We start from the raw sequence: 14741 nt of genomic DNA, 5'->3' as shown, positions 1-14741 counted from the left end.
TTCCAAAGTGCTGAATCCAATCCTTCAAATTAGTTCAGAACCTTGTAAAGGTGCTTTAAAATTTGAATTAAAACTCGGGTTGGATTCACTGTGCCACTGACACGGAAACCAGCCACTGCTACTGCTGGAAGGGAAGCTACTCTGTGTGGCCAGTAATGGAGCAAAGGCTGCACAGGCTAAGGCCTCCCATTGAGCCTCGCTGACTAACAGTGGAGACTCATCTGGATCCATTCTGCTGGATATCATATGGGCTCTGCTTAAAAATGAAGTGCTAATGAAGTGTACAAATGCCATATCCATTCTAAACCTGGCAGTCCCTCCAGTTGGGATTCCCTAAGTGGAGGAAGCTACCCACCAGGAGATTTATAATATGAGATTATATGTTCTTGGTCTCTGTTAGTCACATTTTCTCTCCAGTGGTGTTGTCATGAGAGAAAAGGGGCCCATGTTAGAAAATATATGTGAAGCATAAATCCTGCAATACGTCCTTGTGAGGCTTTTCAATGTTACTTTCCCTCTTTTTACTGTTATCATTTATGGCCTAGACTCTAGGTGGCAGTCTAGCCTTAGTAGAATTTTCAGAAAACCTGTCTCGATAGATAACAATTGTGCCCCGGTGCAGAGAATCTATACAGCTGAAATAACTATATGAAAATTATTTATGCTAATGCTACCATCAAAGCAAGGTTTTACTTATCAGCTTTAGGTGTGGGATCACCCTAACCTTGTAGAGAGAGATGTGCATATATTTTTCCCTGCAAGGATGGAAGAGTTCAAATAGATAGATGGTAAGAAGGAAAATCATTAAGCAGCCCTTCCATCTGCTGTTGTTCCACTCTTGATTGCATTCACCAAGATTGCTTTTCATTACAGCCTGCTATCCTGTTAGAGATGACATTACACAATAAACTTTATCCAGTGTGTCTAGGGGCAGACACGCAGATCAGGGGATTTTCAATAACCAGAAGCTAGAAAAGCTGTGCGGAGCTGTCTGCACATATTAATCCTGTTCGCACATCACAACAGATATATTTGTTGAAATCTGGCTTGTTGTTATGTGCAAACATTCATCTGCTAACAAGCCATGGTTTATTAACCAGTGGAAAATCACAATCTAACAGCCTGTACAGACCAGTGTTATACGCCGGCATGGGGGGCAGCGTGGGGGCATGGCATACACATGCTGGCCTCCCTCATGCTGGCATCAAGCTGCACATCCAACCGCATGACAGGGGGCATCAAGGCACTCTGTTGGTACATCATTTAAACATGCTGTGCCAAAGGAGCATCAGAAAGCCATAGCTGTGGTCACTAGGACATCCTTTCCGTGGCACAAAAAGGAGCCACTTTTTGTGGCTTCACTTTGTGCTGCAGAAAGGCCAGATCATGCAGTTGCCACAGCCCCGATCTGGCAAGAAAAGGAATGGCATGGAGCCACCCCTTTGGGTGGTCTGTTACACCCCTAAATCCACAGTTTGATACTGTTTCATGAAGTCTGGATTGATTCATTCATGGTGGAAAGGGCTAAATCCACAACCATGGTTTATTTCATCAGCTGCCCACCCCAAAACAGGAGCTGCCAAAATGGGCAGGAGAGAAACAAACCAGAAATAAAAGAAACAAGACATGGTTTGTTTGGTTATCTGCTGTACAATTTGGTGCTTAAGAAACAAACCAAGGCCAACACAAATAATGGCTTGTTGTGATGTGTGAGTGAAGGCATCCATGCAGCTTGGCACTTTTCTAATGAAAACAACAACAACAACAACAACAACAGGAACACAACTGTGATAGTGGAAGGAATGCTTACTCAGCCTTGCTTGCTACACTGACCTTTTTAATTTGGCTCAGAGTTTGTGTTGTACCTATGATTAGCCACTTCCTACAGCATAGAATCTGTTGTATATTCAGACAGGAAAAGAGGGATTCTAAATGGTGAGCCTAAGAGCTTATTCAAATGTTGTTGTTTTTAGCACAACTATCTAAATAATCTCACTCACACATTTTGATTTTTGTTTATAATTTTTTTTTATCGGAAACACATCACTGCATGTTCTGTTGCTCACACTGCTAATAAAGATGGAGTAGATGATGTGATTTGAAACATGTTCAAGGCATGCAGAGTTTCATCCTGGTTTATTCTGGGGCTATTTGCATTTATCATTCATACAGCCGAATCTTTTAGGAAAAAACCCTGAGATCGATTATCCTGGGTTAAGTGGGGTTTTGAGCATCCCCCCCCCCTTAATCAGATGTATTGGAAATGTATGTGAACAATGAAGATTCAACCCACATTCTACTGGGATAATTTTCACTGACTGAATAACTCCTAAAATAAAGTAATTTACCCAAGAGAGTTAGTACAAGGCAGAGCTGAGGGTTGAGCTGCTCAACACAAAGCCATTTTTAGAAACCGCTCCCAACTTTCTACTCCAACAATATCAGTTTCTCAGCATGCAGATGAGGCTTTGGCACAGCTTCTGGCCTCTTAAGATGCATGTGTCATTTAAACAGCATGCCTCCAAAGTGACCCGAAGCAGCTTTATTTTGGCTGTTCGGACCCAAAGGCTCCAATGCTGGGAAGATTATGAAGGGAAGAGAGCAGCCCCAATGAACAGCAGTTTTGAAAACAGTCCGGTTTTAACAGGAGGTTTGTCCGATAAGGCTGAAAATTTCACATGCCATACTAGAGGGTGTAAAGTACTTTCATATCATATCAACAGCTATAAGGAAGATCACCATTACTATTCCATATTGTGGGATAATAGGGAACTCAGATTGTGAGATGATGGTGTGCCTAATAGCACTTTCACAGGCAATGCGAAATGGGGGGGGGGGGGGGGGGGGGACAGGAAGGTGGGTTTTTCCCCCAGATTTCTCTCCTTGTCTTCTCTGATCTATTACTTCCTCAGCTATAAATTGATATTTCTCTCTCTGGCATTGCATCTTCTAGCTAGCCCCTCCTCTCCTTGCAATCTTTGTCATATAATAATAGCTAGAAGGCTCCATACATCTCGCAGCGTCAGACATGCAGTTTCCTTAATAAAAACTTTCTCTTTACCTGAAATACTCTTTGATACACAAAGCCAACGTTCATGCTGGAAGATCAGCTGAGAGCTTTCAGTTTCAAGAATAAAAAGAGAAGGAAACTGTGAACTATAATTCAAAAGAGGAAACTATAATCTCTGCAGTAGCTGTCATAAAAACTCCGAGTCCAAAGTCTTGTCAGGTTATGTTTATAGGTTGTTGTTGGTTTTTTAATCATCAATAATACATGAAACATTCTTAAAAAACAAGTGTTCTCCAATAAAGTTATATCCATAAATATGGTATAACTGTTACAGTGAAAATATTATTCTGTAAAAGAAGTACAAGCAAAATGGGGAGCATGTTGCAAACGATCTGCAATCATGGGATTTCCAGCGTCTCTAGAAATCACTGGAGAGCCATGCACCCTTGCCTCCTTTTTCTAAATATGCCAACAGGGCAGGAAATGCCACCATACAGGTAGACTGATTTAAGGAAGCAGGTGAAGCAGAAATACTGCAATACATAGTGTCTGCCATCTCCATACGTGAGCCTCACAAAAAAATCTGGTGTCTTTGGAGCATTTAGGTGAAGTTCTTGGACCAATTCTTCAGTCCCTTCCCCAAGTTCTAAATCTTTTCTACCTATTGGACCCCCAATTCCAGCTCTGGCCATCTGAGCCACAGCGATTACATGCCTATCAATCGATAGAGGTCACCAAGAGTGAAAGAAAGGGCAACAGAACAAGTCTTCTCTGGCATCCCCTAAGATAGAGAAACAGATCTTCAGAGCAGGTGATAAAGATATGGCTGATGAGATATTATCAGTAGCCCTAAAAAAAATCCAGCGTGAATCAATTCAGAATAGGGGGGGAAATCTTAGGAGGAGGAATAGCTGAGAATCTTTTCCTCTTCCGGATGTTTCTCATACTCAGAGAGGAACCACCTGAGAACCCTGGGCTCATCAAGCAGCTGGCCATATCCACAGTATTCTGCACCTCGTAAGCCTGTCTAGCAAACGTTGGCAGCTGTCATATATGTGGGACTCTTGCCTCTTTCCCATCAGTTTTCCTTTGGCAGGATTTTCTCTTCTTGGCCTCCGTCCTTTATTGCCTTTTCTGGCAAAGTGGCAGCTATCATCATATCCAGTGCTTGGAAGTTGGAGGAGGTGGCCTAAAAGTAGAAGAAGTCAGATAATGCAAATTACAGCTTGTCTGCTACACTAACTGACCTGTTCACTTTGACTGTACAGCAAGCCCTTTCTTTAAAAAACAAACAGTAATCACAAAGCAAGCCAGGTGGTTCGGATTTGGACTGGATTCTGATCATCTTTTTCCTTGCCTAGAGTCAGAAACAGAGGAGTCTTCAGATGGAGTCATTTTGAACAGTTTGAGTGGCATCATGCACTGACATTTAATGCTGCTTTGTGTCATTTCTTGTTACTTCCCCTTTGAAATGCTGCTACCTTTTCCCCCCTGGCGTTTTCAAAAAAAATCTCAGTATTGTGGTTCATAAAGGTAGCTTATTTTTGGTTCATTTGAAGGTGTCTGCTTGTGACCGGATGTTAGCTCTCAGTGTGTTTAATCCCTCCTATGTCCTAATCCCCCCTAATGTCCTCCTATGCCTATGTCGTATCTTTTCCTTCTGAGTCCACTTATATTTCTTGTTTGTAATTTTCATGCTTCCCTTCTCCTCTAGTGTGAGAGCGAGCTGAAATCCAGTCTTTCTACGCAATGCAGTAATAATAATAATAATAAAAGTTTATTATTATTATTATTATTATTATACCGCCCTTCTTACAATCAGGGCGGTGCACAACATCATGCAATACATCAAACCACAAACACAGCAAAAAAAAAACACAGTAACCACTTGGCTTACTATACCATTGTGACAGGCACTAATAAATAATAATAAAATGTTTATTTTTATCCCGCTTATCAGAAATAAAACAATCAAAGTGGCTAACAACAAGTTAAAACATCTAAATACAATATGAAATCTCAACACCTCCCCTTAAAAAAGAATTAAACATAATACGGTTAAAATAAAGTATTAAAATATCTATTCATAATAAAAAATAACATGGGCAGTGTGGCAGCATAGTACATGGAGTGAGGGGGCAATCATTCTATGGCTGGATGATATTATTCAGGAAAGGCCTGCTAGAAGAGATCTGTCTTGACAGCTTTTTTGAAGCTGTCAATGCTGGTAATTTGATGGATCTCGTCTAGCACTCCCTTTGTCTGTCTCTGCTCTTACAGCTACCTTGACATTTTCCCCACACATGGATCCTTTTTGGTGTTCCTTTTTTCAAAAACTCTTAGAACACCAAACTGAAATTCTACAAAGATACCAAGGCGGGTTACACACCGCCATTTAGTACGTAATGAATACGTACTAGGGTTAGGAAGGAGCGGTGCTTCCGCACCCTCCTAACCCTAGTACGTATGCTGTACATACAATATGGCAGCGGCCGTTCCACACGGCCGCCGCCATATTTACGTATCGGATGCTGTGCGTCCGCATGTGTCGCGGCGTCTATGACGTCACGAGTCCGCCCCTGGCGCCTCGCGATGTCATAGAGGCGCTGCTTATAGAAGCTCCATTTTGGAGCTTCTTTTTCGGTCCGTGTGGGAGCCACGCAGTGTGGCTGCTGCGGCTCCCGCACGGAGCAAATGGCGGCGGCGGCAGACCGCCGCAAAGCGACGGTTTGTAACCCGCCCAAGTTGCCTTGTTCAGAACATGTTCCCTGAAGCTTTCAGACCTCGGACAGTGGCATCAGGTGTCTTCTATTTCACTGAGACACTGAATCTGTTCCAAAATTCACTCCAGATTTCAAAGGAGATATCCGAGGAGTGAATCCTATCCACAAAATGTCTGCAGCACCTTGGATATTTTTTTAAACATTGCACTAAAACTAAATCAAAGTCTAAAATAACTAACCAAACACATTATATTTAATAGACTGATTGTATTGGACAAGAATATGCCAAAAAAAAGGAAGAATATTTATAAATTGACATGTAAATACTGAATGTGATATTAAGAGTAAGATTAAAAGTAAGGGAGGGAGGGGAAGGAAGAGGGAAGATAACTGAAAATTTTTTATTGTCATGGAATGTGTATTGTTATACTAAAACTGCAACAATACTGTATTATATGAAACTACAATGTCAATACAGAGGTATATTTGTACTATGAGAAAAAAATTAACAATAAACATTACACTAAAACTAAAGGTGGGTTGACACGGACCCGGACATGGAAACCTCCAGTCATCACTGCTTTTGGAGTTGTTAATGTTGTCATTTCCTGATCTGATGAAAATTATGTAAAGCATACTGGCTATCTCCCTTTCCAATATGAAAGCAAAGGCAGTGGTCTGGTAAGAAGTAACTTTTCCAAGCTCTGTTTCAAGATTATCTGTGCCCTCTCTAGCCCCCACTCCTGGCTGGGCAGCCATGTTACCTGGTTTAGGGGAGAAGACAGACTGAAGATGCAGAAACATGAACCCAATTATCATTGCAGTGACTAACAAGACAGAATTTCAGCTTGTTGTCATGGTACTGGGGGGGGGGGGCCCTTTTAAAAATTAAAAATTAAACCAGAAATCAGCCTTTACAGGAGGAGAAATTCCAAATTAGAAGTAGAAACTAAAACAGAAAGGAAAGGTTGGAGGTGGTGAAGGGTTTAGACATAGCCACAGGTCCAGCTAAATTAAACCAACATGAGCTGCCTTTATCAGCCGTCCAAGTTGAATTGTATGCATAAGATGACAGCTTTTTTAAAAATTTCAAACAGGAACAAAACCAGTTAGAAAACAATTGGAAAATGAGGTTTAAAAGCCAGTGATCATTTGGCTTTTGAAAGTAAAAGCGGTAAATACAACACAGAAACCCATCATTAGATTAACACATTTGCTCTGACTGGATAGGTGTGTTTAGCACTTTCTTGTTATTGATCTTGTGAAGAATTTCAGGTGACATTCTGCATTTTAATGAGTGTAGCACATCACGTGTGTTTGTGTATATATGTGCCTTCAAGTGGCTGTTGACTTATGGCTAATGAGGTTTTCTTAGGCAAGGAAGGCTCCGAAATGGTTTTGCTAGTTCCTTCTTGTGAAATACAGCCTGTAACACCTGGTATTCATTGGCTGTCTCCCATCCAAGTACTAACCAGTACTGACCCTACTTAGCTTCCCAATTAAGTCAGGTCCTGGTGCCTTAAGGGTTGTTAGGCTTTCATGTGTATTAATATGCTGCTATATTCCATACAGAGCAAGTGTATACCGTATATATTTGAATATAAGTCGAGAAATTTAGGTCAAAAATTGTCCCAAGGCACCTAGGTTGACTTATACTAGGGTCAAGAAGGTAAGTTGTCCTGAGCCTCTTCCTAGCCAGGCTGCCCAACTGGAAAGAATAAGCGATCATCCCCGCAGCCTTTCCCCAGCTGTCCCTTGACTTATCATATTAAAATCCACAGTTTTGACCCCAAATGTTGACCTTGACTTATACACAAGGTTGACTTATAGTTGAGTATATATGGTATTTCATATAGAGTCAGAGCCAGATTTGGGAATTGGATTATGTCTCTGGAGATCAGTGTTCAATCTGCATTTGACCATGGAAACCCACTGGGTGCCTTTGGGCAAGTCATACTCTCTCAGTTTGAGAGAAGGCTGAGACAAAGACAAAAACCCCTCTGAACAAGTCTTGCCAGAAAACCCCATGATAGGGTCACCACAAGTCAGAAACAATTTGAAGGCTCACAGCAACAACAACTGTCTCTGGCTGTGGTCCTGGCATCAGGTATGTGTCTAGCCTTTCCCTAAGACATCCAGGCATTGCCATGGAATGTCTGCACTGAACAAGACTACACAGAAATAGCTGGTCACATGTATGATTTTACATGCCAAATCCCCATATAATCAGGTATCTTAGGCTGATGGTGTCTTATTGATATAAAATAAATAAGTAATATGCCAAGAGGCAGAGTAGAGACAATGAGCCAAGAGGCAGAGTAACTTACCCTATGCCTTATGTGAATCCAAACCAAGGCAGAGATAACAAGAACAAAGAGGCCAACAATCAGTCCAGAAATGATCTTCTTAGAAGTTACAGGCTGTGAACTGGAGACCTGGGCAGCTGGAAGAAAAAACTGACATTGAACAACTTGGAGAAGGGAAAGGAGACCAGAAAAGATCAGAATATGGCTCTCTGCAGGAAACACTCTTTGACTGAGCATAAAGACTGACAACTTTAAAGAAAGTTGAGAAGGTATGAAACATCAGTTGCTCCCTACCAACTATTTTTTCTCTCTGATTGACCAGCTTCTTAAGATTGGCCCTGCCAAATGCATACAATTTAACATTTTCTTGTTAAGTGATAGGATGAGATGACTTGAAGGTCAAGTCATAAATTTCAGTAGGGAAGAAATGAAGAGTACCTGTAATTGCCAGGTGATGTTGCACTGATCCCAGCATCCCCTCTGGGCCATAGACTTGGCATTCCCAGGTACCTGCATCACTCAGTGACACCGGAGAGAACTCCAGGGTGGGTCTCAAGACCTCTTCACTCCTGGAGGCATTGCTTGGGGGCTTGAATCCCAACTTCTGCCACTGAAAACGCTCATGTTCTGTGTGGTAGCTGAGGTTGCAGGTGAGCAGCAAGTAAGATCCCTCTGTGACTGCTGTCTCTTCACTGCTTAGGACTGAAGGAAAGAAACAGAAATCAAAATCATCCCTCAAGCATCCATCCCCTGTCTCTCACACTTTCCTTGCTGAAAGGGAGTCCCACAGCTATCTTGTATAACTAGGGCTCTCAATATTTGGCTTAAGAGTTATCAGCCTTTCAACCAATTAATTTGTTGAAAGGTATCAAAGTTCCAGTCCTACACACACTTATCTGCAAGTGTGATCTCAATGGAACTTTTTTCTGTATAAAGAGCTATTTGGTTTAAACCTTTATGTTTTTCGTAATGCCAAAACTTGAGTATAGATGCTTTTTTTAATATCTAAAGGAAGTATGAAACAGCACAGGTAGTTTAATTTTTTTAAAAAACTGCTACCATTACAGGTTGTGTTTCAGTTATCCAGATTTCCAAAATCTGAAATACTCCAAAAACCAAAACTTTTTTTCCTGGGTGGCTGAGATAGTGACGTCTTTGCTTTATAATGATTCAGTAAACACAAACTTTGTTTCATTCACAAAGTAATTAAAAATATTGTATACAATTACCTTCAGGCTATGTGTGTAAGGTATATGTGAAACAGAAATGAATTTTGTATTTAAACTTGGGTCCTAACTCCAAGAGATTTTATTATATTGTATATGTAAATACAGGTATTCCAAAATCTAAAAAAAAATCTGAAATCCAAAACATTTCTGGTCCCAAGCATTTTGGATAAGGGAGACTCAACCTGTAGCACTTAGAAACAGAGCACTTCAGGGTTTTTTGTTTTTGTTTTCATTTCATGTTCTAATAACACACCAAGAGCCACACTGCATGAGAAAACAAAGTTGGAAAATGGAGCCGGAGTGTAGCAGCGGTCTCCAAGCCTTACCATATGATGTTGTAGCACTTCAGTTCCCCTCCTGCAAAATACGGTCGCCAAAGCAAGTCTTTTGTCAAACAAATTTTTCCAGCTAGAAAAAAGGGCTCACTTTGATAACCATCTCTCATGGGAAGAGATGTCATGAAGTAAGACGTGGAGAAAGCCGCTACTCTCCAGCTTTGTTTTCTCATGTGATAAGGTTCCAAGGCTGCCTCCAGACCAATAGCATTTGTAATGCTGCTCAGCCATTGTTCTTTCACTTTATACTACAACTGGCATTAGAAATGATACTGCTGCAGTTTATTTTTGTGTATATCCTGTTATGTTCTAGCCACATCAGTGGGTGTGAAATAGTTATAATTGCATAGGTGTGACAATTTGAAGTTCAAGACACATGCACTATAATCTTTTGGGGGATTATGTTATACAACCTTATTTTTTGAGTACATATCAGTCTTTTAATTATCATCAATGAATGTGGAGATATACTCCTCTTCCATTTTCATGAGAACAGATGGAAGAACCATAGACAAAACAAGGGATGCCCTCCTCACCTGTCATTACTGCCAGTGTGACATTATGAGTAATGGTGGTGCCTCGGATGGTGATCTCACAGAAGTACTGCCCTGCATCAGCAGAGCCAGCAGCAGGGAGATGGAGGGTGAAATCTCTGCCATTTCCATGGCTGAAGGCCTTCACTTTTCTCTTTCCCATGTAGTTCCAGTAGACAGATATATTTGAAATGCCATAGTCCAAGGGGTTGTAATTCAGGATGCAGGGCAGCTGAGCATCAGACCCTGCTGCTGTATAGATTACATGAACTGTTTTCTCAGCAAATCCTGGAGGAAGGAATGGGGTGGGGAAGTGCACAAGGTTAAGTGGAATAGATCATATGAAGCACAGGAAGGCTGGCAAGAATCTGAGGAGTTTTCATTTGATTCACCCAAAGAAACTGGGACACACAGAGAAGGGACAATGTTGCTATTTATTACATTGTGTGGTTGAAGAAAGATGGAAAATGAGAAGGAATAACTGGGGAAACATGAAAGATGCGGTGGAGGCTGATCTCACCTATGACTTGCAGGTTGTATGTGGCAGAAATTCTCTCTCCATCTGCAAAGATGAGTTCACAGACCCAGGGCCCAGAGTCACTCCCAACCGACCTGGAGATAAACAGAGATTGGTCCACAGAGATAAACCGACCAGTGGTGGGGACGAGAAGACCTGCATGGAACCAGCGTATCTTTGTGGGTTTTTCTGGATGTGTGCAATTACAGGTTAGCCTGGTGGGTTCAGACTCAACCACAGGACTAGGAGTGTCAGCAGTCACTGTAAGAAAAATAGACTTGTATAGTGATATTCTTATCCAATGATATGTAATCACCTATCTTATATCTTACATCATCATCCATTCCTTTTCAGGGAGAACAGTAATGTCTAACTGCTAAACAAGACACATGGAGATGCAATCATTTTTTAATCATTTGGGCACCTGGCACAGGAGCCAGTGTGGTGTAGTGGTTTGAACACTGGACTATGACCAGAGACTCAGGGTTCAGACCCCAGCTTGGCATGTAAACTCACTGAGTGACCTCACACTTTTTCAGCTTCAGAGGATGCTAAACCCCCTCTGAACAAATCTTCCAAGAAAACCCTATGACAGGTTTGCCTTAGCATCACCATAAGTTGGAAACGACTTGAAGGCACACAACAATCAATTTGTTAATAGCTCCCCAAATTTTTTCAGGATACAGTAGTGGTTACTGAAGGAATGAAAACTGCCTCTCCAGTGCGCCTCAGTGTGCTCCATGTCTTGAAGGACTTCTCTTAGTCTACCTCTGATTTCAGATCCCAGCACAGGAAGACTGGGAAGAGGGAGAGGTTTCAAAAATCATTCTCTAACACCATTCCCCACACTTCTGTATGTGAAAGTGATTAATATATTAATAAAATACATGTGTGCCTGCTTTCCTGTCTTGGGTATCCCATAAATCTTAGTACATGCTTTGGTGTATAATGTCTATCTCTAATGCCACTTTAATATTGTTGCTTCTGTTAAGCCCTGAAAGGAACTTTGCTTTCATTTCCCAGTGCAACTCAGTTTAAATCAATGCAACTGTAGGGGGCCACAGGAGACCACAAAGAGATGTTAGAGGGTTGTACCCCCCCCACTTGCTTCTGCAAAAGAAAATCAAAACCTTTTTGCCCCCCAAAGCCCTCTAAGAGGCATGGTGGGTATTTTCAACAAGTTTGGGGGGGGGGGCTTCCTGAGCTATTTTAGGACTAGATGCCCTTTTTAACAACAGGAAATGAGCAGAAGTCGCTTACTTTTCCCTTCCAGTTTCAAAAAGACCTCTCCTGGACCTAAATTAGCCCAGGGAGGTGAAAAATATACTGTAGTGGAAAAGCAATCTGCTAGAGGACATATTGGACCCAGAGCAATAGATGCAAGCTACATGAAAAGAGATTCCATCTCAACATTAGGAGGAACTTCCTGACAGTAAGGGCTGTGCAACAGTGGAACAAACTCCCTCAGAGTGTAGTGGAGTCTCTTTCCTTAGAGGTCTTTAAACAGAAGCTGGATGGCCATCTGCTGCTTTGATTTAGATTTCCTGCAAGACAGAGGGTTGGACTGGATGGCCCTTCTGGTCTCTTCCAACGATATGATTCTATGATTCTATACAGTTTTTTAAAAGGCATATTGAAACAATTGTTTTTGGACCCTAGAAGTATCCAGGGGCATACTCCTGGGGGCTTAGAAATGGTCGTGGGGACTGGATGCAGCCTACAGGTTGCGCTTTGCCCACCCTGATACAAATGCATGCAGGCTTGGTATTGCCCAATGCCTAGCACTGAGGCTAAGCTTTTTAACACACACATACATACTTTTCTAGATCCCCAAAGCATCTGTTTTGGGGCGTGAGGCTGTTCCTGTCCAATAGTCTTGATATTTTGTCAGCCTCTACCAGCAACTGGAGATGCCTACCTGACACCACACCAAGCTCCAACCGACAGCACCAAAGATTGCTGCCATATTTCACCAGCGCTTCATAGACTCCTGCATCATCACTCATCAAGGGGTCAATTTGGAGTGAAAAATTCCCTGAGAGAAAACCAACATCCCATATGGCTACTCGATGCATCATGGAATAGGACCATTTCTTGATTCCACTGGGCTCCATCTTTAGAACCAAGCGGTGCTTTTTGTGGGACCTGGAACAATGAGAGAGGGAAAGAAATGACACTGGTTGAGTCGGCTCCTTGCTAGAAGAAGGTCTAGAGCAGGGGTTCCCAACTTGTGCTCAGAGGAAAGGGGGTGAAATGGGTAAGTAAATAGGAAAGAGAAGGAAGTGCTAAATCAAGGACAAAGAAATATCACCCCTGTTTCTTTATTATTATTAGAAAGGGGTCTTCCCAGCTTACCTGCCTCCATGCTGTACCCAAAGAACTGATAATCCCTTATACAGTTGCCTCCAGGTGCTCTCCAGCTTCTGAGCACTCAGGTAACAAGGAAGCAGAGCTTGGCCCCCTTCCTTAGCCCACACTCGAGTCTCCACTCTTGTTGCACAAGAAAAGTTTCTGACTGCTGTAACGAGAATATGGAATCCAAAGAAAGGGCCAGATTACAATTACAGCTTCAATGGCTCCATCTAATTTATCTCACAGGGCTATTTTTTTCCTTGTTCTTTTTTGCAAGAATAAAATAGAGATGGGAGATATAAGGTTTGGAAATATGACATTTGCTGCTCAGAGTTATGACCAGAGATGTAGGAGATCCACAGGTTTTCTAGCAAAGTCTTAAATGCAAAACCTGGCTTAGTAATTCCAACCACCCACATATCCTTGGGCACACCAGCCTCCTCCCTATCCTTACCATTGGTCAGCTGCAAATTGAAGGCAACCATCCAGAAAAGGACCAATAAAGTCATGGTGGCACCAAATGTAGTCAAATGGTTCAGTGTCCCAAGCTCACCTCCATTCCTCTGCTAGTCAGAGAGAGAAGACCTTCGTGGTCAATCTTATATTGCAGGTGGGCTGCTAGTTTCCTGAGAGTGTTGAGGTGAGAAACGTCACAGCCGAGAAACCAACCCAAGCATGAAACAAAACATGTGCAGGAAAGACAGGGTGAAGGGAGTTCTAGAAAGCATCTTGAAATGGAAACTGTTTCTGTCTCATTCTGTCCACTCATTTAATGTTGTTTTTCTTCATGATTTGGCTTGCAGTGGAAAATGTATATTGAACTAATTTCTCGCAAGTACCCCTGGTGTTTTTCCTTGACCTTTTCCCTTTAATGACATGAGTTATCTCAGTAAATTAGTCTCTGTTTAAAATGCCAATACTGCTGCTGCTAAAGTAATATAGATTCTGTTGGTTTCTATATACTCTCTCTCCTTCCCTTTGCCTTTGCTGCATTTATCCATAAAGAAATACTTGTGCAGCCTGATTGTATGGTGTGTGTAGAGGTGGAGATTTAGAAATAATGCCCAGCGAAACAACTGCAGACTCACACATTACCACCTGGAGCAATTGGCACACCTACTCTATTGGCTGGGCTGGTCCTGTATAACTACTGAAACACAGACACTTTGAAGAACAGTTTCTCTGGAACCGGCTGGCACTATTCCTTGCCTTTCCAAAATGTCCATGAGAAGGCCATATCACTGTTATTGACTGTTATTATCTATAATGTCCACAAGGGACATGGTGGCTCAGCAGTTAAGACACTGACTCTGACAATTGCAAGGTCGGCAGGTCGAAGCCCATGTGCTGCAGGAGGGAGTGAGCCCCCATCACTAGTCCCTGCTTCTGCCAACCTAGCAGTTCAAAAGCATGTAAAGGTGTAAGTAGATAAATAGGTACCACTTTGATGGGAAGGTAACAGCATTATGTGCAGTCATGCTGGCCACAGGACCATGGAGTTGTCTTTGACAATGCTGGCTCCCTTGGCTTAGTAACGGAAATGAGCACCACTCCCTGCAGTTGGACACAACTTGACAATCACATCAAAGGGGAAACCTTTACCTTTACCTTATAGTGACCATAGTGCTATACAAAATGATTTCTATACATAAGTCTAGAAATTTAGGTTAAAAATAGACCCAAAAAAAAAACTTAGTCAACTTATCCATGGGTCAATGTAAGTACTGTATTTTAAT

The 14741-nt window shown here is 41.9% G+C and overlaps 1 protein-coding gene across 2 annotated transcripts; it reads right to left on the bottom strand.

Moving 5' to 3' along the window:
• Window positions 1–3230: 3230 nt before the first annotated feature.
• Window positions 3231–13567, bottom strand: LAG3 (lymphocyte activating 3). Of its 2 annotated transcripts, XM_042453670.1 has the most exons (8): window positions 13460–13557; window positions 13009–13171; window positions 12572–12798; window positions 10657–10914; window positions 10140–10424; window positions 8478–8741; window positions 8061–8176; window positions 3231–4199 (listed from the first exon to the last, which is right to left on the bottom strand). In XM_042453670.1, exons 1-8 carry the CDS (start codon window positions 13512–13514, stop codon window positions 4089–4091), a joined length of 1479 nt encoding a protein of 492 aa, XP_042309604.1. In that variant the 5' UTR covers window positions 13515–13557; the 3' UTR covers window positions 3231–4088. The 2 variants fall into 2 exon arrangements, with proteins under 2 accessions (XP_042309604.1, XP_042309605.1); XM_042453671.1 differs by lacking the exon at window positions 13009–13171 and having other exon boundaries at window positions 13460–13567.
• Window positions 13568–14741: the final 1174 nt, after the last annotated feature.

Source organism: Sceloporus undulatus, chromosome 2 (assembly GCF_019175285.1).
Source record: "Sceloporus undulatus isolate JIND9_A2432 ecotype Alabama chromosome 2, SceUnd_v1.1, whole genome shotgun sequence".
In the NCBI taxonomy this organism is placed as follows: Eukaryota; Metazoa; Chordata; class Lepidosauria; order Squamata; family Phrynosomatidae; genus Sceloporus; species Sceloporus undulatus.
The sequence above is the reverse complement of the archived record's forward strand: the minus strand, read 5'-3'. Positions and strand labels throughout refer to the sequence as shown.

What these genes read in the sequence shown, in the direction of transcription:
- LAG3 (XM_042453670.1), bottom strand. Translation starts at nt 13,514, where the DNA reads ATGACTTTATTGGTCCTTTTCTGGATGGTTGCCTTCAATTTGCAGCTG. An exon ending in TGGGTACAGCATGGAGGCAG is followed by an intron (nt 12,799 to 13,008) that starts GTAAGCTGGGAA and finishes TCATTGTTCCAG; the next exon opens with GTCCCACAAAAAGCACCGCT. An exon ending in CACACTGGCAGTAATGACAG is followed by an intron (nt 8,742 to 10,139) that starts GTGAGGAGGGCA and finishes TCTTTCCTTCAG; the next exon opens with TCCTAAGCAGTGAAGAGACA.